Genomic DNA, 24,798 nt, shown 5'->3' with positions numbered 1-24,798 from the left:
AAACAAATGGCTTCAGGAGGAAATAACTATGTACCAAATTCTACTTACTATTAAAGGACCTGGCCTCCAACACTCTCTGTTAATTTTTAATACTTTTTAGTCCTTATTTCTGAAATTCAGTATTTTTGTTGCTACAACAAGGAATTTTAAGTTCTTTAAATCAGATTCTTTTAATTTTGACAGAAATGTACACTAGAAATTTGCAATCTCTGGTCTCTAGGAAATACGTATCAGACAGTCACCTTTGGTCCAGGAGGCCCCTGAATAGATGATCCAGTTGCACCAGGAGGTCCTCTCTCTCCGGGATCACCCTGTTACAAAATGGTATAATGTAGACTTAAACAGACAGTTTGACTTTCTGAACCAAAAATATCTGCAATACAGATCTACCTGTAAAACAGGCAATACCGTGAAAAAGACTTAAATCAGCCTATTGTTCTTACGAAAGCTGGTCTGAGTTTCATATTTTAAATTACTATTGGTTGAACTGTGTATTTGACTTCTTTTAGCTTTAATTAATATTTTGTGTCTGTCCAATGGAATAACAAGAGCACTTGTATTATTCCAATTTACTTATCATTCAGAGCAACACTTACAAAATACTACAACAGAAAGTTAATGATTCAAAGTAAAAATTTTGCAAAATACTCATGGCTACATTAACTTGGACAACTTTAATGTAGCTTATGAGTGCTCATGCATAACTACAAGGTATGTAATTATTTTTTTACCTATTCTTTGCCTCGTTGAGACTTTTGTGTCATTTAGGACAGACAATGGAAATATTTCTGCTTTTCTTTTGTTAAGTCTTTAAGTATCAGATGTTTGAGAAATTTTTACATTGCATAAACTCCATAGATTCTTTAACAAATACAAAGAGAAGGGTTACCATGAAAGAACAAGCTTACTTTTGGTCCAGCTAGGCCTTTTGGTCCTGTACGACCAATCTCTCCTTTGGAGCCTTTTCCTCCAGGGTCACCCTGAAGAAAACAAACTTTTTTTCAGTCACAGCAAAGATTCATTCACAGCTGCAGATACACAAATAGCCAAAACCACAACAACAATGACACCCATAATCAGAAAGATGTTTAGATGCTCCACTCCAACTGAAATCCTACTCATTTCTAGAGGCTGCCCCAAATGTCCTAAACCATATGAAATGGGAGATAAAAGTTGTCTGCCTACTAATACATCTTTCCAGGCTTTTAATTTCATATTTAGATATCTAACTATTCTCCTAATTTGTCTTAGCTTCTCTCTCCCTATCAACTTACTGAGCTAATTTTTCACCTCTGAACCTTGATGAAAACTCTCTACTGAATTTTTAGGAAATCTCTGCTGCCCTGTTAACTTTAGGCTCTATGTTTAGAGTCTGATTTTGCTGCACTTGTTCAGGCTATAGAACACATTGCTCTCTCTTAAATCCTTTTAAGTCCAGTTAAAATAGAATTGCTACTTAAGATATAATGAAAGAAAATATAGCTCAGAATCCAAACTCTTACAAAAGTCTGCAGTATTTCCCCAGTGTGCATGTCAAGTCATACCTTTTGGCCTATGGCTCCTTTGCCAGGCGGTCCTTCTGAGCCTTTTGGACCTTCATCTCCCTTTTCCCCCTAACAGAGATTAAATGGTTAATTACTTTTCACATAGTTAATTTTATTGCTAGACTTATGAGAAACAATGCTTGCATAAACACTTTCCTCAAAAATGTCAGTAAATATCTGGTAACTTTTCTTCCCACAAAAAATAAAGTATTCTGTCTCTTAAAGCCCTTGCAATCTCCTACATTCATGTTCCTTTTTTTCACAGACATTTGCAATAGTGCCATCTGCAACTGCATCAATCTTTTTTAGGAAGGATTCCATGCATACTCTTATAAGAGGAAGAGAAATGCTTCCAAAGTTATCAGAAAATGTCTTGATGGACCAATTCTGAGAAGTAATTTTAGACAAGTCTGTAGCCTATGGCCAATCCAGGCCAAAAATATTTGCCAGGAACGTTACAGCAAATAACTCACAAATAGCCCACATAAAACATTCTATTAAGGAACATTACCTAGAAAATATTTATGCATAATACAAGATAAGTACCTCAGGATACCTGTAGGTAATTTAGAGAGTGAAAGGTAGAGTAAAATGAGGTTAAAATCCATTTCTGATTTGAACTGTTGATGAAAGTCATATTACAGAGCCCATTGTTGATAGGCATCAGTCTGGATCCCACTTGGGTGAGATATTTTCACACCTGCAAATAATTGCTGTAGTATCACTGTGCTACTCACTGCAGGCATCCAGCTGTTCTTTGCACTGCCCTGAATACCCAGGGTAGCAGCTCAGTACTACTACTTTTACCTTCAGTGGGTTACAACAGGGAAGATGACAGAATTAATCATCAGAATAAAGGCAATATGCAAGAGAAAAAACCAAAAACCCAGCATGGCCATCTGTAACTTTAACCCAACATGTACTCTTAATTCTGCTACACTTCTGATACACTGCAATCTCACTTTTTGAGCAGTGGATGATACAAAATTTAAATGTATACTTAAGTAGCAACAAAAATGCTACATTTTTTCTCACAGTGGAAGGATTACTGCTTCAGGCCGTAGCTTGTCAAACAGGTATTTCACTTTTAGGTGACAAAAATGCAAAGCTGCATTCTTAACCGATACTTATTACAGCTATTCAGATATTTTCTGATTTAAAGCCCTCAGTCAAAAATGATTTTCTGACTCCAAATTATGTTTAGTTTATCAATTCTACATGTCAGCCAGGTGCTACCCTCACAAAAGCGCTGCACAGTAGCAGTCTGGAGGCAGCAGTTAAAAATCATACAAAGCACTGGCACTTGCTTACTCAGCAGCTCATCCATTTTGGAAAGAGTACAATTAAAAGCTTTCATTTAATTTGCTCTAAATTTACTCTTTTGGGCACTCTGCTTTGCACCCCTCTAAATTACTGTCCTTCCTTTTGAATTTATGCTTCTTTTCCCCAGTGTGGTGCAGTTTTTCCTAGATCCTCAGAATTTCCCTTGAAATCAAACAGCCCTGGGTTCAGCTGTTTGTAATGGCTCCTGTGCCTCAGCTGACAGGTTTCAGCCACAGCTCACCACGCTGTGAGATGCCCTAAGTCACACTGATTGAGCATTACTTCTTGGTGTCAGGAAAAATCTGAACAGGCCATGAGGAACAGGTTAAAGACACGAGCTGTCTGCTCTCCAAGAAGATTGTGAAATTAAACAGTAGTCAATTGCCCACAAAAGGCAGGACTGCTTGCCTGCAGCTCAGTTGCTCATTCGGATGGTAACCACTGGTAGTAGAGTTTGTTGAAAACATCTCACCCAGTCCTTTATCCCTGGCAGAAGTATTGGCATATGCCTTCCTCAAGGATGAACTCCTTACCATGGCAAACCTGCAAATAATCTGTTCTCACTTCATCACCATTTTTGTCCATCTTTTACATGCGGTCCTTACCTTTTTCCCTGTCAACCCCATCTCTCCCTTCACCCCCTTCTCTCCTGCGGATCCTGGTAGACCTGTATCTCCCTTAAAGAAGAAAAAAAATCATTATGTCTGCATACTTCAGTAAGTTCTTTATTTTGTAAAATGGATCTAAAAGTTTGTGAAAGTATTGATTAAAGATAAACAATATTTTTTCTCAAATAAAAGTTGTTATTTCCAGTAAGCTAAATGTTCTATAGAGACAGTAATTTTTAATACCCATAAAATAAGTATCTGAAATTTCTTACCAAGTTTCCCACCTACTTCTTAAATCTTGGGCTTGTATTAAATAAATTTATATTTATTCAGTGAATAAAATCATGATTGAAAGCTGTTTGTTATTCTGTGCACAATAACAATATTAGATGAATGTAATTTAGTCAAACATCTGGGACTTAAAGAAAGGTCAGCCAAAAATGCCTGAATGATGTTATTGACCAGACACCAACCCCTCACCATTTGTACAAACTGACCAAGGCATTACTTTTGATGGTTACCAGAAAGAGTTGAAAGAATCCACAGGAAGCAGGATCTTTCATGATACAAGAAAAAATCATTAAAAACAAGATGACTGTGCCACCTTACCTGATTTTGGAAGCCCTACATAAGTCATTAAAGATATAGGGTACAGTCCTCAAAATGGCATCTGAAGTCAAAGCTTTGAGTGTTTAACATCTCTTCCAACATGTAGGCAGTACAACCACTGTTGTCACACAGACTGGCTTTTTTTTTCCAATTATTGCACTGGGACAGAGTTAGCAACCTTTCTAACAGGTCCTGGAAAGACCTCACTAAAAAAGATTTGGGGAAAACTTTGTTCCAGTTATGGTTGTGGCAATGCTTTTATAAGAGTCACTGAAATTCCATCTTATTTTGACCACAAGTTAATTTATGCCAAAAAATCTTCTACTTGGTTTATCAGCAATTAGTGGGAGAATTAAAAGACCATGCAAAGAACAGTTAAAAATAAAAGCAGCCTCACTTTGACTCCTGGTGAGCTAATTCCTGGAAGTCCCACTTCTCCTTTTTGTCCAGGTTCACCTGGTTCACCCTAGGACACAAGAAGTCCTTAGTTTAATAGAGGAACACAATTTAGCTTCATTCACTACTTGCACTATTTAATTAGCTGCTTACACATAGAGGTGGATGTGATGATCCTTATGGGTCTCTTCCAACTTGCGATATTCTACAATTCTATCATTGTAAGTGGTCAAGTTTTCAGACAAACAGTTTTCAACTGGAAAATTCTGTTCTTTAAAACCCCCTGTAACTTGTAGGACTGCATCTATTTTACTTTAACCCTGCAGTGGACAGCAAGTCTAAATAAATCACTCCAACTTTTTTCCTTATGCTTTAACACATTTTATTTTTTACTTTACAGGACTATATCAAAAACTCTGGTCACTGAATGAAAAGTGAGTCCAAATAAAGAACAATCAGAAGTCCTGCTTTAAAGGAAGTTTTACCCTCATAATTCTTTCTTCCTGTGGTTCTAAAACAGTTAAAGAGATAGGAACTCCATTTTTCAATTTTGCTTTATCACCTTAAGAGAACTGGCCTACCACATAACATGTTTCACAGATACCTATTTTTCTGCACATTAATATTAAATGTTGCTGCTATAACCGCTGCTTACGTGCCAAAGTTATACCCAGAAGAAAATCACTAGTTTTCTCCCTGCTTTTGCTACAGTGACTAATATCTTCCTCTCATAAATCAAGGTGAGCACACTAAGCACACTTCTGATTTATAGTTCATCAGTTCATTCCACTTGTTCTCGTTACATTTCAGCAATTGCCCTTTTCTCCTCTCACAGCACTCACCTGACACTGTACCACTAGAGGCCTGGGCTTTGACCGCAGTAATTGTTTTCCACACTTTTGTGTACTCTTCCTACTTCCCCTCCTTCTGCGGTGCAGGGTCAGCTAAGTACCCTTCAGCTCTTTTTCCTCTCCTATTGTTTCTATCTTTGGTTTTGGTTCTTTCTCACAATGATCACCAAACGCTGAAGGCCAGGCTGAAGGTGTGGTGGGACTAGCTTGAAGTCTCAAAACCATCACTGAACTAAAGCTAAATTGTTAGGTAAAATGACTTACTTGAAGAGAGCATGCATGTGGCACCAAACTCATTGGACACAAAGAAGTCTGAAAGATCCTCTGTTTATAAGTATGTGTTCATTTAGAACCAGAAGTTCACATTCACAAAGGTTAAGAGCTGATGCTAAGCAGGCAGAAGCCATATGCTCCACTTTGGGAAGATCTTCATAACATGGATGGCTTTCCCTCTAAGACTCAACAGGAATTGTTATCTCCAATGAAGAGTTACATTTTCATCTCATCAAACACACTTTTGAAAAGCCTGGCAAAGACACTTACTGTTTTGTGACAGTGCTGCTTTTAAAAAACAATGTCTGAACCATTACCTTTGGTCCTGGCCGACCAGAACCTTGAGAGCCTTTTGCCCCAGGGTTTCCTCGTGGACCCTGTATACCCTACAAAGCAAAATAAATGAGTTAGTGCATTACACTCTTCCACATCTGAAATTCACCACGTGCCCATCTTTCAGTTAATAATGATTTTATCTTATCTTTAAAAGAAATCAATTAGCTTGCCTGTCCTTGGGTTTAGTTCTGAGATCTTTATTTTATTTTTCCTTTGTCACTAGCCTGTAGATTTCACTGATGTGTCAAGTGTAATGACAATTACCTTTTAGGGAAAAAACAAACGGGAAACCTCTCAGTATCTGCACCTAAGTCTTGATTCCATGGGATACTACGATGGAAGCATGAAGTCTTCTTTCCAAAATTAACAGAACCCAGATCTTTTGGAATGTTTCAGTTTTTCTTTATCCAACTTCTAAAGGGTGTGTTTAAGTTTCAAAGGGCTCAACATTCAGAAGTGGTGGGTTCTTAACCTTGTGAAACTCTTATGTACAATATATCACCATCAGAACAATGCCATCTGATTTATCTCCTATGCAAATTATCATGCGGATTAGACCAAATTTACATTTGTTTGATTCTAAGACCATTCAAATCAGTCGAAAACAGTTGTATTTACAAGCTTTGCCTAAAGACTAATTTGATACTTTTAAAAATGAAAAATCACTATGAGTTTTTTAATGTATTTACATCAAAATTACAGCTCTGATAAAATATAAAATGAAAACTGTATGCAAATGCTCATTACATGTCCAAAATGTAGACTTACCCGGCTTCCTTGACTGCCTATTCCTGGTGCTCCTGGTGGGCCCTGTGGTCCTACTTGGCCTTGTTCACCCTATAGAAAAAGTATTCCCAAGAACTAAATTGCAGTAATTCATGCTACCTGTTTAACATATTTAAGCTACAGAGCAGCAGTCCTCAAGCTGTATTATCTTGAAGCCACTGCTTCTATTTGAACGAAATATGTTTGGAATATCTGGAAGTCTGCCTATGACAACTGATCTAATAAAAATAATAGCCCTTCTTCCCTACAAACTCTATCTCATTTATAACATTAGATGATCATACCTGTAACTTTATTATTAGAAGGATCCATAGCTCATCTTTACATATTGATATTAATTTTAAAGTTTTTCTTGTACAGAAATATACAGTTTCTTGCACAACACTCAGAAGAAAAACTTGCAAGAGTAAACACAGCAGCTACGGAGTATATCAAAAACCTAAAAATATCTGAGTGTTTCTTTGCCTGTTCCAGGTCCATTAGATGAGATGACTCAGGGATTTTTACATTTTAATATTTATTTAAAAAATTAAAGTATTTTAAATAGAATAGTTCTGAAATTATTTTAGGAGAAAAAAAGTACATTTCTTCCCTCATACTCCCAGCTGCATAGAATACAGTCCTTAGTGCTCCAAGCTAACACCTACTTGTATTGATGAATGCACCCCATGGAGCTGCATGGAACTGTGTAACATACCTCCTCAGATCCAGGTAAAACATACCTTTGTATAGTTGTGATATAGTGTAAAAAATTAGTCTTAATTTAACTATAATTAAGTATAGATACAATTAGAAGAATACCCTGTGCCTCACCTTGTCACCTTTCACTGGTTCACCTTTTGGTCCAGGATCACCATCTTTACCTGTAGAGCCTTTTTCACCCTAGAAATATATGACAGTTTTGAAACTTATATTTGGGAACTTATAAAGAGCACCATCTTAGACAAACTGGTCATCACAATGTGGTTAATGAGGAAAAAAGTATTCCTTTACAAACAAACTAGGAAAATAATCAATGGAATTACCAATATTAGAGAAAAGAAAAGAAATTGGTTACAATTCATAACATACTTCATCTGCATTCATTGTGTTTTTGAACATAGGACTTCAAAGGGAGAAAATGAAATACTAGGAGGTGACGCAGGCCGACTTGAAGGGTCGAGCTCTGGCGTGCCGTCAGTCAGAGGGAATGCAGCGTCGCTTCCACGACGTCCCCAGGGAACACCTTTGGTGGCAAAGCGGGGCGCAAGCTGGACACGTGCTGCTTCCGCCTCAGAGGAGGCACGACAGGTGGCCAGTGCCTGGGCTCGCGTCAGCCCGGGGGTAAAGGAACAGAGAGGGGCCTCTGGTGTGGGTTCCAACACAGGTTTATTGCCAGAGGGTCCAGGGACCAGAAAGGCCCCAAGGGAAGCCGTGCATGGCTTCATAAAGGGGGGTGGAACAAGTCGGGGAAAAGGGAAGCACCCAATGGAGTACAACCAAGGGGGAGGATACCACTAAACTCGAATCACTGGGAAAAACAGGGAGGTCAAAGTCACAACAGGGAACCAATGAACAACAGAGAGAAATAGAACTTTCTAGAACAGGGGGAGGTAACTTGTGCCCAAGAACCACCCAGGGGGATGTGGCTTAGACCTCTGAGCCATCCCAGGATCCACCCTCCGACCCACTGTCATGGGCGGGGAAATCCACCCAATGGATGGCCCTGACTTGAGTGGCACGTAACGATCTGGGCTCCTGAGTGAGCTGAGCCACCCCAACAAGGAGGAAGGAAGTTATATTTTAAAACATGACAACATGCTCACTAGTTGGAGAGATCAGTTCAGAACTGAGTGCAAAGACATGACTGATGCCTTTTCCATAATAGGAAGAAAAATGTTTGCTTAGTAGTTCAAGGCTCTGGAGAATCTTGACGCCCTAAAACAGGGGGATATATTTTGATGGGAAATTCAGTTATGATTTATTCACAGATCTTTGATTGTTTGTACTTATTTTTAAAAAAATGAAAGTTGACATCTATTAACCTAGCAAATGCCCTAAATGAGATAACTGTCCACAGAGACTCATACAACCCATCTTCCAGTTTCCCAAAATGGTACAGCAAAATGAAAGCAGCTGCTGAATATTTTCTTCCAATACAGAATATAAATAGCTTAGTAGTTTCTTGGAAGACAATTTATCTCACTAATGCAATCAAAAGAAGTTATCTTATTAAATACATAAGTAAGAAAATCATTAACTTACTGCTGATGAGGGACTGTACAATTTTTTTTGTAATTACCTGGATAGAGTTTCTGAAATCAGTGGGATATTCAGAGAGCACAGAGATTCAGAAAACCAAGATCCATCATCCAACATTTTATACTAACGGAATTATCAATGGCCTTAAATAATTTAGACACTAATGCAAATTTGATCCACAATGTTAAATAAAGTAATTTCCAGAAAACTACCTTTTGGCCTTGAATGCCCTCTCCTGGTGGACCTCTCTCACCTGGTGAACCAGCAGGGCCAGGTGGTCCCTGAAAGAAAAGAGAAAATATATTCAACTGTATCAGCAATTCAATTTTTTATAGACATTTTGTCTAATTTGCTAGTACAGGTTTTTGCAACACTTATGACACTGGTAAGTGAAAATGCTTCCATAACATCTGGCTGAGCCCAGGCAAGTTAAGTGTAACAACCATTAGTTGGGTCATTTAGATTAGAAAAAGCCAATGCTGAACTAATGTAAATTATGTAATTAATGTCTAAAGATTGTACTCTTAAAACTCAAATGAATATGTAGATTTATTTATTAAAAAAATGTTATTACAGTGAAATGTGTTCCCCATAATTTCATATCATTTCATTAATTTCCTAATAAAAATAATCAGTTTGAACATATTTTTTTATACATAATGACAGGTTACGCACATAACATGAATGTTAATATCGATTTACACAAGTACAGAAATAAGTTTTTTTCTAACACTTTCTCTCTTCTTGCAAAATTCAGCCAACTTTCATTATATAAACGTAGTAAGTATTTTTAAGGATGGGCTTGATTAAATGAAAAGTTTCCACATATTTTTGTGAGAAAAGTAGTCTTTCACAACCACAAAGTAACTTTCAAAAATACTATTAGAATCAATCTAACACCTTGTCTTGGGGTGACCTTATGATGTGTATCCCATATTGCTGCCTATGCCCAGAAATTAATTTTTGTGCCTTTCTATGCCTCTAAACTGAGCCTGAGAGGAGGAAGGAAAAAAACTGAGCAAAACTTTTGCAAAGCAGTTTGCAGCTTGTTCAAGGTCACACACAGATAGCAATTTGTTTCCCAGCTGTGGCAGGGGAGGGAGGAAGCACCCGGATTGCTGCACCCAGAACAGGTTTTTTTTTTGGCCAGTGGTTCAGCTGCTTTGTTCTCCGGAGAGAGACTGAGAGTTGAACTTTTCCTTCCCTGGAATCTCGGATTTTCTCCCTTTTCTACTGGACTGCCTGATTGCTGTAACATCAGAACACATCAGGAGGACTTTCCACCCGCCACAGAGGGCCTGGCCCTGGGCCAAGTCCCAGCTCCGAGGAGACCAAAGGGAGGACTCTAACACTTTCCCAGGTTTTTTCCTCCACAGTGACAGATTTTATTATTTAGCATTATTTTCCTTTCCCCGTGTGTTTGTTAAATAAATAGTTTTATCTCCTTCACTTTCCTTCTAAGAAAATTTATTTTTTCCCAAACCTGGTGGGTGGAGGGGTAGTTGTGCCTTCTCTCAGAGGATATATTTCTAAATCTGGCCAAACTGGAACACACCTATCTACATTTGTGGCTTCATATGCATAAGAAAACCATACATTTTATAAATTTCAGGGAAAAAAAGCAGCCAGAGAGCATTAAATCATGATCTTGCCAAAGTTCTGTAATTCAGAACATAAAGACATAATTAAAAGCATGTAATTTGGGTCCTTTTTCTTGAAGTGATCCAAATTACACACAGGAGTCAAGTTTTAATTATCCTCAACTTAGACGAGTAGGAGTATACATATACAATTTTTTTATTTTCCCAAAACTGACTTGGGTGTGGTTTTATTCTCCTGCTTGGACAAGCCACATGCAACTACTGATGAAATAACTGGACTGGAATAGCTGAACACGCTCGTGCTGCTCCAGACTAGGTACAAGGTGCTTATGGAATCAGTAGCCAGTATAGCTACTGACAATCAATTACACTCACTAAGACTCTATTGCATTTCAATTTCCAACGCACGTATCACTGACTTACAGGTATTCCCGGCTCACCAATTCCAGGAGGTCCTGGCAATCCAATTGTACCTTCTCGACCTTCAGCACCCTTGTGAAAAAGAAAATCAGAAAGTTCAGTCCTAATTCAACTTGGTACTTTTGAAGAGTGTAACATTTACGTATAGATGATTTAACTGTGTCACCACAAAGGCTTGAAATCTAATGTGTAGCTTCTCCTAAAGGAAAAAAACCCCCATACATGGTGTTTTAGAAACATTTGTAAGTACCCTTCACTTAATACTTGAAGCACTAGATTGCATTCCAGCCCTCAAGACACAGGGGTAACTGCTTAAAATTGCAAAGCCTAAGAGATGACAGACATGAGGGAGCTAAGTCAGACTGAATTTGGCTACAGTACCAAAGCAGGATTGCTGAGGCAGGAGGGATGCTCACTGTAGCCTCTATATAGGTACTCAAATTGTAGCCTGCCTGCTTCAGTGGAATATGGGATTGCATGGGAACTCTAGAAGCTGCATGCTTTCTGCATCTTCTATTTACAAGGTGTCATAATCTTCACAATTTCTTCACTTTACTGAAAACTATGTGCTTTGAGGATAAGGCAACAGAGGATTTTTATCTTTCTACAGAGCAGTAAAGAGACAGAGGGTGCCATTTCTTCTCCATAACCTATTTTCCCTTCTGGAAGGACCCAGTATTGTTCCTTTTACATGGCAAAATACCAGTTTTTGAGCTTATAAACCCTCTCTGTGTTCTGGGATCTGCCCCGCTGCACAGGAGAAATGTAGGAATTCAATGAACATAAAAATTAGAGCACTAAAAGCAAGAAAATGTAAGTATATTAGACAACGGCACTTGGCTCCAAAACATTGTGAAAAGATGGCATAAAGCTACACCAGAGACTCAGCACCAGAACTAGAGTGCTCTGCCCAATTTACACTTCTTGTCTGAGTCTGAGATGCAGGTCTCTGACAAAACTCTCGTAAACTAAGGAGTCATGTTTCCTATGCAGATGTTTTTGTAGTTTTCCAAAGGGGGATCTGTCTGACCAGCATAGGCAGACATGACTTTTCCAAGGCTGGATTCCACCTTCCAGTCTTTTGCAATAAAATGAGATGGAGGTATTAAATGCTGCACGAGAGTATCTTACAACTTTTATGAATATCTGTTCCCTAGTGAATGACAAGGAAAATCTCTCACTTGACCATATATCACAGTGACTGAGATGTATTCCTATATCTCCAAGTGTGGTTTACTCATCAATGCAACCATTTGCTAGTGCTTGAAAATTACCTCACACAGCAAATCCCCATTTAAATGGCATCATTTCTGACTTCTATCAATAGGATCATCATAAAAGTTCAACAGTTGCTGGAAAAGCAGGTCTTTTATCTCTATCCTATGTGAATATAAAAACCTGTCAATCAGTTTTACATTTAGATGATAAGAGTTTGATAAAACAATGAGTGAGAAATTTAATTCAAAAAAATGACTGCCCACAGTCATCACTTTAACATACTGCTGAGAGTTACCTTGGGTCCTGGCTCTCCAATGCCAGGGAGTCCTGGAGGACCATAGGGACCTGGAGGGCCTTGTTCTCCCTAAAGAGAAAAAATGGAAAGAAACTATTAATGTGAATAGAATTTCAACTAAATTCTGACAGTGTCTTTCCAAAGCCTCATTTAGGACTAGAGAATACATTTTAAGTAAAAAACAAATAAACAAAACAAAACAACTAAACCTGTCTTGAAGAAATAGGTTAAGATTAGAAGCAGGGTCAATATCCTGGCCATACGAGTTACTGAAAGAGATAATAATGTTATAAAGCCGCTCTTTCAAATGCATCATGAAAGATAAAAAAAAAAAAAATTTATTCTTTGTCCTATCTTTGGTCCTGACTTCATCCAATATTCTGGTGTTTCCACAGACTTTCCTTGATAGAAAGATGGGTATTTGGAAATGAAGCAGAGCTTGCAACACTGCACTCAAGGTTCTTGCCATAACAACAAATGCACACATAGCATGACTTCTGTTCCTACTGCTATCTTTGACTGCAGCTCCTAATTCTCTTCCTCCCTTCTGGATACTGTGTTTCTAAGAAAGCCAACACAGCCACATAAAGTTACTAACAATAAGTTACTAAAAACGTTTCTGTCAAAATGTGTTTATATTATGGGAAAGTGTTAATCTTTTGGGGATTTAAACTTTTATTTACTGAGAAATTTTATATGCCGAATTCTTTCAATGAGAATTTTGCACTTGGGAAGTCATTGGAAGTGTAAAAAATTACATTTCCTCACAAAACCAGTCAGGTTTTCTTTCAGCCAAAGAACGAAGATAAGATGCAGGAATGGAAAGATACAGGAGAAGTAAATAAACAGATTATTCTTGAAGCTTAATTTCTGATAACTATGCACTTGGAGTGCTACTGCTGCAGCTTTAAATCTAGAATAATGTGGAACTTGTTGCCCAGACTCAAATTCGTTCCACCTTAACAGTGTAATAATTTGGAAAGTAGCTATGAAATGTAAAACTTATTCAAAATGCAAGGTTTTCTAGCACATCTTTTAATTCATTAAATTAATACAGCACCAGGAGAAGTTACATCCTAAAAGGCAGAGACAAATCAGACAAAACTGGTATTACCCAGCAGAATAGCATATCTCCACACAGGACACTGACAGGGTATTAACAACATTGATATTGTGTTATTGTGGATTCTGCGCATGCAACTATTGCCAAAATACAAAATACAGCTAGAAGGTTAACTGTATTGCTAGGCAGAACTTATTGTTCTGGGTTCCTAATAATATTTTCATGAAACCTTTGGACCAGAGTCACAATTCAGTTCATCTGTATCCAGATTATTCACAAATGACAATTTTTACTGACATAAAGCCAATTGCAAATTTACCCGTTTTCCTCATAGCTGTGTTTTTCCTGATGTGCTTGTTTGAAACTGATCAAACAACAACAACAACAATTCCTTAAATGACCCATCTTCTACACTTCCTACAGCCTGGTGCCCAGGAAGTTTTGCCTTTCAGCCCATAGGCTCCCTTACCTCAGCACCAACTCTGGCTTCAGTACCTTTCCACTCAACAAGTCACGTTAACAGGTTCAGCCCTGTGCAGCTTCAGGGCCTGAAGGCAGTCTAGGATGGAAAGGGATGGATCTACCCACTGCAAGAGGTGTCAGAGTGAGAAAGGAACAGGCACAGGCTGTTGTCAGGCAAGGCAGCATGCTAAGTATTAGTTGTTCCAATTCACAGTCCTTGTTTCTTCCATGGAGAAGGCAGACTGCTATTTCTGTCGTGCCAGGATGTGTGACCATGCCCCACAGAATGAATCCAAAAGATACGTAAAGTTGAAAATATATTAAAAAAAATCTGTCAGGTAAAAAAAGTCGTTCAACTGTATACAGCACCACCATGCCCTGGGCACGGCAAATGCAACTAAGCCCACTGGCTTCAGCTGATAGAACTAAACCTCTGAAATGGTGTAGGAACTTGTTGCATGCTGAAAAATGATATCTGATAAATACAGGCTCATCTCTCAGCTGAAACAATAAGCCAACCCCCTTTGTTGTGCTTGGTAAGTGCCCTCCAATTTTTTCCTGTCATCCAAATGGAAATTGTGTTTCCTGTTCATGCTGATAGTCCCTGACAGAATTTCCCAAGGACAGTAACTCTGAGGGATGCTTCCAATCACAAATAATTCACTCCTTTGCAAGTTTACCCACATGATAGAGCCAAGCCTTGAATGCAGCTGATAGTCCTACTGAAGTTAATATTTTTCCAAAAGCTCTACTTTTTTAACCATGATAAAAACATTACACAGTTTTCCTTGCAATGACTGGTGTCATGTGCCTTGCAAGAGCTGTTGCTGTAGGTATGGTACTAGTAGGTGCTGGGGGAGGGAGTGTAAGAAGCCCTTGTGATAAAAAAACCATGTAGGGTGGTATGAAAATGTTGTTCTCCGGAGCACTTTTTTATGGATAGAGGATGCCTGAATATTAACAGAGAAAGAAACCCAACCTTCTACCAGACCACATGCAAAACTTGAAAACTTAAATGATTCAGTCTGTTTTAAAGACTGAATGCTTCAACCTTCAAATGGCTATTAACAAATCTGGGTTTTATCTTCTGTGGTCTTGGTGCTACAGGTAATGTGGAATTTATGAAAACCATAAAGTTCTGGCAATAATAATATCACATTATGTCTACATGTAGAGAGAAAAGTCTGCTTCTCCAAATAGCTTTTTTGTAATAATTTTCTTCGTTTAATGCTTTGCTCACATTCTTTTTTCTCTCCTTATAGGGACTTTCCTTCAGGTGGCATCTAATATCGTCTGGAGCAATGGGAAGGAAAATTACACTCGATCTGAGCTTAATGTTTTAACATATTGAAATTGTACCATTTTAAGCCTGGAACATACTTAACCGTCTAACCCAAATAACCACCACCTGCCCCCCCAAATTGTTCATTATGTTAGGATGAGTTCCTGTTAGTGCCAATATAAATAATTTATTTCCTTTTCCGAAAGCCCATATATACTCTAAGGAACACAAACACTCTGTATTTCAGTCTACAGCTATAGTAAAAAAAAAAAAAAAGTCTTTCAAATGTAATGATTTTATCTTTAAACATTGGCAACAACAATGCAAATAGATTTAAACATTTTAACAGATACCTAGGAACTAAACTTGTTCATAGGAAAGTTGGATTTTTTCAGTCTCCTGGGAAAGTTGTAACTTGCCACATAAGTGAGGAAAGAATTCATATGTCATGAGAGAAGAAGCAGATGCCTTAGCAGTTCAATCTAGGACATGCATTTGGGAAAATATGCAATGATGGATTTTTCATAGAATTGTAGCAGGATGATTTTACAGAAATAACACCTTTGAATATCCACATTCAAACTTAACCTTTTCCTTATAAGTTTGAATACATGTCTGTTCATAAAACTTTAGCCTTTAATTGAAAACCTTATTACACAAATCAAATCAGAGAGGGTCCTTACTACAGTGGTGGATTTTAAGAACTTCATTCTCAGCCTTTCCATGAATAGATTGTGATTTCTAGAAACATGCACTTTATATCTAGTAGCTGGTTTAAGAGTTTAAATAAACCCAATGTCAATTCTGAAATGATAACCATAAGTACTCCCTGCTCATCACTTTTTTAGGAGTGGAGCACAGGTCATACCCTGATATCACACCCCAATTTTATAATCTGTAACCATATGATTCTGTTTGTAAATTATTCACTGAAATTTGTAACTAGTCACTACTATTGTCCTCACTAACAAACACATTTTCAAAAATTAACTGAAGTATACTCTTATGGAACCTTACTGGTGCTATTGCATAGAATACCTCATTGTTGGTCTGGGGTTTTTCTAATAAATATCAGTTAAGCATTTGAAAATAAACTAAACCCAGAAAAAATAATGTCAGCTAGTCTGAGTAAATCAACAGATATGTGCATGCCTAAAATAAACTTTTTATCCAACACTAAGAATACTAGGTGACCCCAATTTAGTTTTGCAAAATGCTATATTCATTCCTAGAACTCTGTTTTCCAGAAAAAATCATGATGATTCTGTTTCCTTCCTGGAGAGGAAACCAAGATGAATTAAGTCCTTTTGTGTTAGAATGTTGGATTTTTCCTGGTTTTTATTGCTATTGAAGAGCAAAGCTGTCTTCTATTGAGAACACAACAACACAATGTGGGAATAGGTAAGTCTAACAAAAGACATGAAGTAACCAGTCCAGATGCTGTTTAATTGTATGAACCGAATTAAGAGATACGTAGAACCTAAGCAGGAAAATGACAGAAATCAGGTTACTGAAAAAGTCAAATCATAGATGGGATTCTCACTGGATAATGTTTATGGACTGCTTCTGACAGACTATATTACATTTACAGAGCAGAACCAAGAGTGGCATGGCTTTTCTCTTTGCCAATTTTCTGTTTCTTGCACTTTTAGTCTTTTACCAAGTGAAGTAGGATCTTCTGTGTTTTGGAAATTGTTGAATCATCCAGGAAAATTGTATCATGGGCCACCCCTGAATTCTTAGTGAGACAAGGAACACAAAATCTGAGTTTCTTGCTCCTATAAGCTGCAGTTTGACAAGAGTTGAGTGTCTCTACCTTAGACCCAAGGTTACTAATTGGTGTTCTGCAAATTCAATTAATTAATTCTGTGTGATAAAATAACTGCATTTTTTTTCCTATTGGTTTTCTTCGTAAGTTTTATAGCTGAATGAGGTACACTTTGATCCAAGTTTTTATTTTATGTTACAATATAGATAATATGTGACGGCTGGTGAGGCTGAAGAATGCCTTAAAGTGAAGCAGATGTCTAAGAAAACATAAAGCACCAGTGTGAATAGTATTTCTTTTGGTATTTCAAGTTAGTGAAATAGAAAAAACAGCATAGAATTTGGCTTTAAAAATATTTTTTTCTTTGATAAACTTAACATCTTTGTATGAAACTTGTCAGTGGGCAATAGAAAACCAGTAAACCAGGAAACAAGCAGAAGAATCCTGGTCCTTTGCTCAGGACTTGCTCTGGAAACAGGACCAAGATGTCTCGTTCAGAAGACAGGAGATACACAGTGAAAAGTGCCAGTTCCCAACTCCTATCTGTGCTTGAGTGAAGTGTCCTGTTACCCTCTAATGTTTTTCGCTTAAAAATTGTATTTTATACTGTGCTGTAGGTTATTGTTGGCACGGAAGTTTAGTATTTGGTTAAATGGAAATATATTTAGACAGGTAGATTAATAATAATAATAACAATAATAACAATAATAATAATATGAATTAACATACTTTTATGCGGTTTCTTTCTGGAAATGGAACTCAAATGTCTCATTTTAAATGCCTCAACCTCTTTATGGAGAAGGTTTATATATACAGGAATAAGATTATTTAGATGTTTTTGAGATGTTAGAACTTTGCAGAATTGCAAATAAGAGAAAAAATTTTTTTAAATTTGCATAATGGCAAAAACTGGTTCTAGTTAATGCCACACTGAGCTGCCTTCTGGGCAGGATACAGGTTGTTCAACATACTCACACATGGCTTGAAAAGAGGGTGGAAGTAAAGTGATGAAATTTGTCTGTATATTAAAGAGGTTATTAAATATAAGGACCAATTACAAAGTGCATTAGAAAGACTAAGAGGTTAAGGATGTGATTCAGGTCCATATGATTGCTTCTAAATGTTTACGTCTACATGGAAACAGGTTGGCTGAGTTCCTGTCAGTGGAAAGTTGTTCAGCGCAGGCAGTGGGACTTAGAGAGCTTCAACTCACTACTGGCAACACAATAAATCAGTATCATTAGAAGGAAAGAAAGTATTGCACAGTCAGGGAAACTTCACACTGAGAGACTAGCCAGCAGCTTGAGAATAAGAAAGTGCCTATGAATAATAGAAGTAAAGATGAAAAGTTCCTTTAAGTAATTTCTTGGACAATGTTTCTCGACTCCATGCTACCTTGTTTCAGACAATTCAAATTGAATTAGTTAAAGGCGTAATGCCACCAAGCCTCTCCTGCTGGTGGCTGCCAGAGCCAGTGGCACCCAGACAACACACAGACAACACTGTCCTCACCTGTGTCTGCCACCTGGCACTGCCAAGTGACAGGATGCATCCATACCTGTAACCAGCATTATAGAGGTGTGGGATGCACTGAGCCGGCCAGACACATGAGTGGACTGTAAACTTCACTACTGAGACACAAAGCATCTGTAGGCTGAGGCTGAGCTGGAGTTTGTATTTTGAGGAACCGAATCTACTCTTTCAAACCTCAACATGGCCCAGTAACAAAGAATAAAATTCAGCAGCAGTGTTCTGTGTAATGTCACATCGATACCAATGCCACCAAGATGAAGTCACTAGTTCAATTCAAAAAGCAGAAAGTATTAGCATGGAAAGGCCAAGGAACTGCACTAAGAATAGACTTATTTATTTAATCCAAGGCAATTATAAATAACTGCCACTTTTCAGAGATATTGTGTTATGTGTCATGAAAACTAATCTTAAAAGAGCAATTTAATAATCCTTCGGTCAGGACAAAAAATATTGGAAGGACTGGTATGTGTCTGAACCAAAAAAGGCCTTGACCTTTACTAGCTGAATGGCTGCTTATTAATCTGAAAACAACCACTGATTATCTCTACTGATCATTAAAAAATTTTTCACTCATGTCAAATAAGCCCCAAAATGCCAAAGGTTAGCTTTGGCATTCGGTATGGACATGAGATAACCCTTAAACATACATATGCTTCTTCTATACTCTTCAAGTATAATTATCTAAGCGTGTTAGCTAAAGTTGTCTGGCAGTATTTTTTTTATTATAGATGTTTTGAGCATGGAAAAATCTCATCTGTAGGCTTTGAACAGCAGGTTGGGGAGTTGGAAGCTGATAAAAGAAGGAAGCTTCTTATTCTTACAGAAAATCTGCAGCTAAAGCCTAACAAAAGACCACAAATATTGTATCCATGTAGATGGATTCTAGAGAAAGATGTATGTATTTTACAGACATGAAAGTATGTGAAGAGACTGACAGGAGGACATAAAAGATTCAACAAATACAGTTCTGTATATAAAAGAAATATCTGGTCCTACTGTCATGGACTCTTCAGTGTGAAATGACAGATAAAAAAAATTACTGTCATTTGCTGCACTGAAGTTAAGAGACTCATGATTTTTCCACCACACGTATGAATAGCTTCTTTCAAACCCATCATCTTTCTTTTTCCACTTCTGAAATACTCTGCAGAAGCTTTCCCAATCAAGCATTTTGTTGAGAAGATGAAGAAATGAGAAGTATGAAAAAGCATTTGTCAGGAGGAGGAAAATCATGGTGGATGGCAATATTCCAAACCTTTTACAATAAGCATTTCCCATATCTAAATTTATTTCTGTGAATTTTCTAATTAAATTGTTGCCTAAGAAACAAAACATGAGTGTTTCTATACTGCATCTTTTACAAAGCAGCTTTGTATGAATTAATTTGCCTTGTATAACTTAGATTGTTAGCCAGGCTATCAATGATCCTGTCATAGAAAGTTGTTGCATCAAACTGATAAATGAAAGACCTTTCTGTACCGAACATTGATGTTAATAACTCTCCCATGGGCAAGACAACTGTGTTCACATCAAGCAATTTCCCAAAGGTTTGAAAACCAGAAGACTTCCCAAATTAATCACAAACTTTATCCAACTGATTTTGCTTGACAGGGTGTAGTCATTAACTCTAAATTATCTATTTTAAATATCACTCAGGCATTAATTGTCATAAAATCTCTCACCTCGACCAATTTCAAAGTTGTCTTAAGTTTTTACAGTACACAAGCAATTAAAAATTGTTATAAATACTCAGTCTGAAGGTTTTAACCAATATCTAGAAATACTTAATATCTTTAAACACAGGCATTATAGACAAAAATATTCTAGAAAAAAAACTTCCCAAGTGATGGCAAAAGTCAAGACACATATTCAGGTGATTGAAATTCTGACATAAGTGCTGTGGCTCTAGGGAGGCCCTTGGTTGCATCCTATTGTGGCCCTACAAAATGCTCTTGGAGACCCAGATGGAGAAGTGGCTGTATGTGCCAACAACACCAAGACTTCATCACATGCGGGTGCACCGTGCAGGTGGGGACATTATTGCTATGCAAATAACACCAATAATAAAAAAACTACTGACAAAAAAGGACACTAGAATATAAAGATTCTACAGAGTTTCTGCATCCTCTCTCCCTATACAAATAACATATTCAATTACACATACACAACTACATCTTACCTTATTGCCTTGAATGCCTTTTGGGCCTTGCTGACCTGGATCTCCCCTGATACCCTACAAAAAAGTAAAAGCAAAGAATGAGCTGTCTTTGAAGACACATATAAATTTGGGGTTTTACTTCCCCTGAATGGGGTGCAGTATAATACAGCACAATTCTAAGCTCTAAAGGACAAGAGTTTTCTGCATCATACCTTGTGAATTTTGTTAATATTCAAAAACCAGTGCTGACAGAAAGGGTATCTTATTACTCCATGTGAATTGCAGGACAAAATTATTTGGCAGACTCTGCTGTCCTGGTGCCACATATACCATGGCTGTTCTTCACAGAATTGACAGGTTGTATGTAGAAGAAACTTACAGAACATGTCTTTCCTTTTTATTTGGTAGCTTTTAGTTCCCTTACCTGAGGTCCCCGAGGTCCCGTAGGGCCCACAGAGCCTTGCAGACCCTGAGGAAAAATTGGATTCAATTATCAGATTAAAAGGAAATTGCAATCTACTTTCAAGTGTCAAGAACTTGAAATGTATATGTAATGGCTCAAATCTCTGTTCAAGCATTTTAGGGACTTTATTCTCTCACCAGAGCACTGCTGCTCTCATACTGTATTCAGTAATTGCCTGTTACATTTCACCCTCATTATTTGGTTAAAATACTTTTCATCTACAACAAGCATAGTGAATGGCTACTTAATATCTTAGCTATTTGATTAAAAAATTTTTATTTGCTACAAGTTTTTGAATTTAGTTCCTAGAAACATATTAGATACAGAATTCTTAATAAAAATGCTGCAGTGTATATACCAGAATAACTTCAGGTAACTTTGCCTCACTAACTCTAACTGCTGTTCAGTAGCCTGGCAGAATCACACTAATAGTTCACAAAATCCATCAAAAATGCATCCAAAAATTTAAAATGCCATGCTATTTAATTCCATTAGCTGTGATTTCTCCATTTAATGAGTTCTTACCAGTCACCACTACTGCAGATTATTCAAAAATCATTCTGCCTCATTGTTTTTTGTTTAGTCACCATAATGCATATTCTACAGAATTTCACTACTTGAGTAAATATTCAGTTATAATTTATTTCTAAAGCAAAAATAGTTTTGAACAAATTTACTGGTTTTTTATTTCTCTTACTTCTAATTAGTAACATCTCTGCAGGCAGAGGCACTAGCAGACTGCTGCATTTTTCAAGTTATGTGTCACATTTTGAACTCCTAATAGCCTTGACAAATTTAGCAATGATACCTATGCAGAAACTCCATCGATTGCCCTCCCTAGAGATTGAGAGTCAGAAATTTTAAAAGATTCTCTACTCCCTGGTGTTTGCTCCCAGGCCAAGCATCAGCCACCAGAGAGAGAGATAATCCCACTCAGTTCCAGCACATTTCCAGCCCAATTACACAAGGAATGAAGGCTACAAACAGTGGCTGATGCAATGATGGCTACTTTTGGTAGCACACAAACATATCACTTGAGTCAGTTCTGATTTCAAAGCCAAACAGAAACTGTCTGAATTTCAAGCCTGAACAGCATTTGAAAAAGCTCTGATATACAGCACCAAAACTACTGGATTCAGTCTGATCAGTGAGATGAAAAATTGGTTGTGGAAAAATGCAACATTTTCAAATCAGACTCCCAATTATGCTTCAATATCCATCACTCCAGTTAAAGACTGATCTCAGAACATTGAATTTGCTTCTCATACATTTGGCTATATGTGTTCTGTGTCTGATTTTGTCTAGCCTAGAATGCTTTCTTTAAAAATAAAGTCATAACTTTGTTCTATCTTCGGGATTTGTGAAAGAGGGAATTCTGGAACTGACTGATCCCCTGCAGAAGACAAAGTTTTTTCATCACTGTCCTCAACAGAAATGAAGCAAGCAGATTTCTGGCAGCCCCGGCATATGTTTTCTATATCCAGATTCCTTGGCTGCTTTGATTATGTTCTTTGCCAGCTTCTGAACAGCTTCCTTTTAGCTTAGTAGACATTTCAGATAACATCATGCTATTTCTCACTTATTGCCTGGATAAAGAAGGTATGATCTTTCTTTATTCCTCTGAGAGATGCAGCTCTCTCCTTTTTCATTGATATTTCAGACTTTTCTGATTCACTTGCTGCCATTTTGAACCACAGTATCCCAAAAGATATTCTCAGCCTTTAGGTTTTCGTTATAGTATAATCCCCATTCTTCTTTGCTATAAGTGTTTCTGGAATGAATATTTATTAATTCCTACCTGAAATTAATCATCAAATAGCAGCTTCCAGGAAAACAAAAACTTTTCAAGGTGGTCTTTGATAAAGGTAAGCATAATATGGATGGCAAAACTGAAGAAATGTGCTTTAATAGAATGATAAGTGCAATGTAGTTGGTAGTTCTTAACAATTCTAACTATAAATCAGTGGTTTGCATTACTCATACAAACCTGCTCGTATGAATCAAGATACATGATTATCTCACTTAGCAGTAAATTATCCTTCCATCTCTCAGAATGCAAATAAACCAGATAAAAATCTGTATTCACTTGCAACATTACTGCACTCCAGGTTAAAAAGAAAGGAGGACAGGGTAGAAGTGTGAATGCACAGAGGGGCTCGTAGACCTGACAGTTGGTCACGTCGGGTAAGAACCTGCTTTTATTGCAATATAACTTTATACACTCAAATTGAAGTCAAACTTTTACGGAAATAAATTGGGTGGTCTCTGTAAAATGCTCAGTCCAGTGTAAGCAAGGCTTGGCATTGGTCAGGGCAGCTTTTGTTTTAGGCAAGGATCTGCATTTCTTATGCAAAATGGAAAAAAAACCCAATGCGGTGAACTGTGGGTTCAGTTTCTATAAATCATACTTCTACTATGAATGTATCTCTACCACCAGGGAATTATAAGGTGTTCCAAATCTAAAATAATCTTTTCAAGCTGTTTTTATGAATATGTTACATTGTTTTCTAGTATCTTCATCAAGATAAAACAGTTCAAATAAAAATTATACTTACTATTTCTCCTTTTGTTCCTGGGGGTCCACATTCTCCCCTTTCACCCTTCATAAGAAATCAAAGGGTTCACAGCTAAACAAGATGATTTGATTATACTTCATGCATTAAAGACTCTGCAAGCAGTAGCATAAGAAGTTTAGTAGACTCTGAGGACCTGGAAGTGGTATCATTGTACATGGTCTGTAGAAGATATGATCTGCTCTGCTCAAGATAGATTATTTCTGAAAATGCCTGCAAAACATCCAACTTACATCAGAGAATAATATATTTAATATCTACTAAGTTTTGCTGCATTTTTCCACCTCGCTGCACCACCTCCAGAGATCCTTTCCGTGCTCTGATTTCATTACTGTGATGTCTGAGATTTTTCTGAATAACAATTGTGAGACTGTACATATGAAATGAAGAAAGAATTCAGTGTTTCACTGATGATTTAACATATCGATAGACACATGAAAAGTAGACCTATGAGTCCACTGTTCCCATTTTCATGAAATGTTACCACAAAATTGACTGAAGCATTTTACTGACGAATACAAAGATTCATAGAGGCACTGCTTTTATTAACAATGCAGAGAGATAAGTGTCCAAAACAAGAAAAGTCAAAATGGAATTATCTCTGTTTCATTTCTGACTATGATGGTCCACTTTGTAATTTCATCTCTAGAATCCTGCAAGTTACGGAAATGTATACTTTTTTATCTTCTTGGAGAGACTATGTTGAAAATTTTCTTGATCAAGCATTAGCCCTTCCAAGTTATAAATAGCTTAAAACTAAACTTCCTTGTGGAAAGTTTTTTGAAAGCTAATCATTTCCACATTGTGTTTGTAGTAAACATTTTCACTTTCTTTTCACTTAACGTCTTATTCAACCCCCAATTTTTTTTTCCTTCCAGAAACTGCATTTCTGGATGTTGCCACTCTTCTTTTTATATTTAGATTACATTCTGTGGTTGGTTTATTTAATTTTTTTTTTCCAGCAATCCAGTCTGTAAGTATTTACATAAATTATG

The 24,798-nt window shown here is 37.2% G+C and overlaps 1 protein-coding gene across 1 annotated transcript in view; it reads right to left on the bottom strand.

Moving 5' to 3' along the window:
- The window catches only part of COL28A1 (collagen type XXVIII alpha 1 chain), a 67,633-nt gene that overhangs the window by 30,991 nt on the left and 11,844 nt on the right, over nucleotides 1-24,798 (bottom strand). Inside the window, exons 11-24 of the mRNA XM_010399127.4 lie at nucleotides 23,786-23,830; nucleotides 21,192-21,236; nucleotides 20,789-20,842; nucleotides 12,502-12,570; nucleotides 10,992-11,060; nucleotides 9,180-9,248; nucleotides 7,540-7,608; nucleotides 6,709-6,777; nucleotides 5,922-5,990; nucleotides 4,482-4,550; nucleotides 3,473-3,544; nucleotides 1,545-1,613; nucleotides 909-980; nucleotides 243-311 (exon numbers count right to left, since the gene is read on the bottom strand). Of these exons, the coding sequence (XP_010397429.1) occupies nucleotides 243-311; nucleotides 909-980; nucleotides 1,545-1,613; nucleotides 3,473-3,544; nucleotides 4,482-4,550; nucleotides 5,922-5,990; nucleotides 6,709-6,777; nucleotides 7,540-7,608; nucleotides 9,180-9,248; nucleotides 10,992-11,060; nucleotides 12,502-12,570; nucleotides 20,789-20,842; nucleotides 21,192-21,236; nucleotides 23,786-23,830 (909 nt within the window). The remainder of the gene's footprint in view (nucleotides 1-242; nucleotides 312-908; nucleotides 981-1,544; nucleotides 1,614-3,472; nucleotides 3,545-4,481; nucleotides 4,551-5,921; nucleotides 5,991-6,708; nucleotides 6,778-7,539; nucleotides 7,609-9,179; nucleotides 9,249-10,991; nucleotides 11,061-12,501; nucleotides 12,571-20,788; nucleotides 20,843-21,191; nucleotides 21,237-23,785; nucleotides 23,831-24,798) is intronic.

This window comes from Corvus cornix, chromosome 2 (assembly GCF_000738735.6).
Source record: "Corvus cornix cornix isolate S_Up_H32 chromosome 2, ASM73873v5, whole genome shotgun sequence".
Taxonomy (NCBI): domain Eukaryota; kingdom Metazoa; phylum Chordata; class Aves; order Passeriformes; family Corvidae; genus Corvus; species Corvus cornix.
Note: the sequence above shows the minus strand (reverse complement) of the source record. Positions and strands in the feature narration are given on the sequence as shown.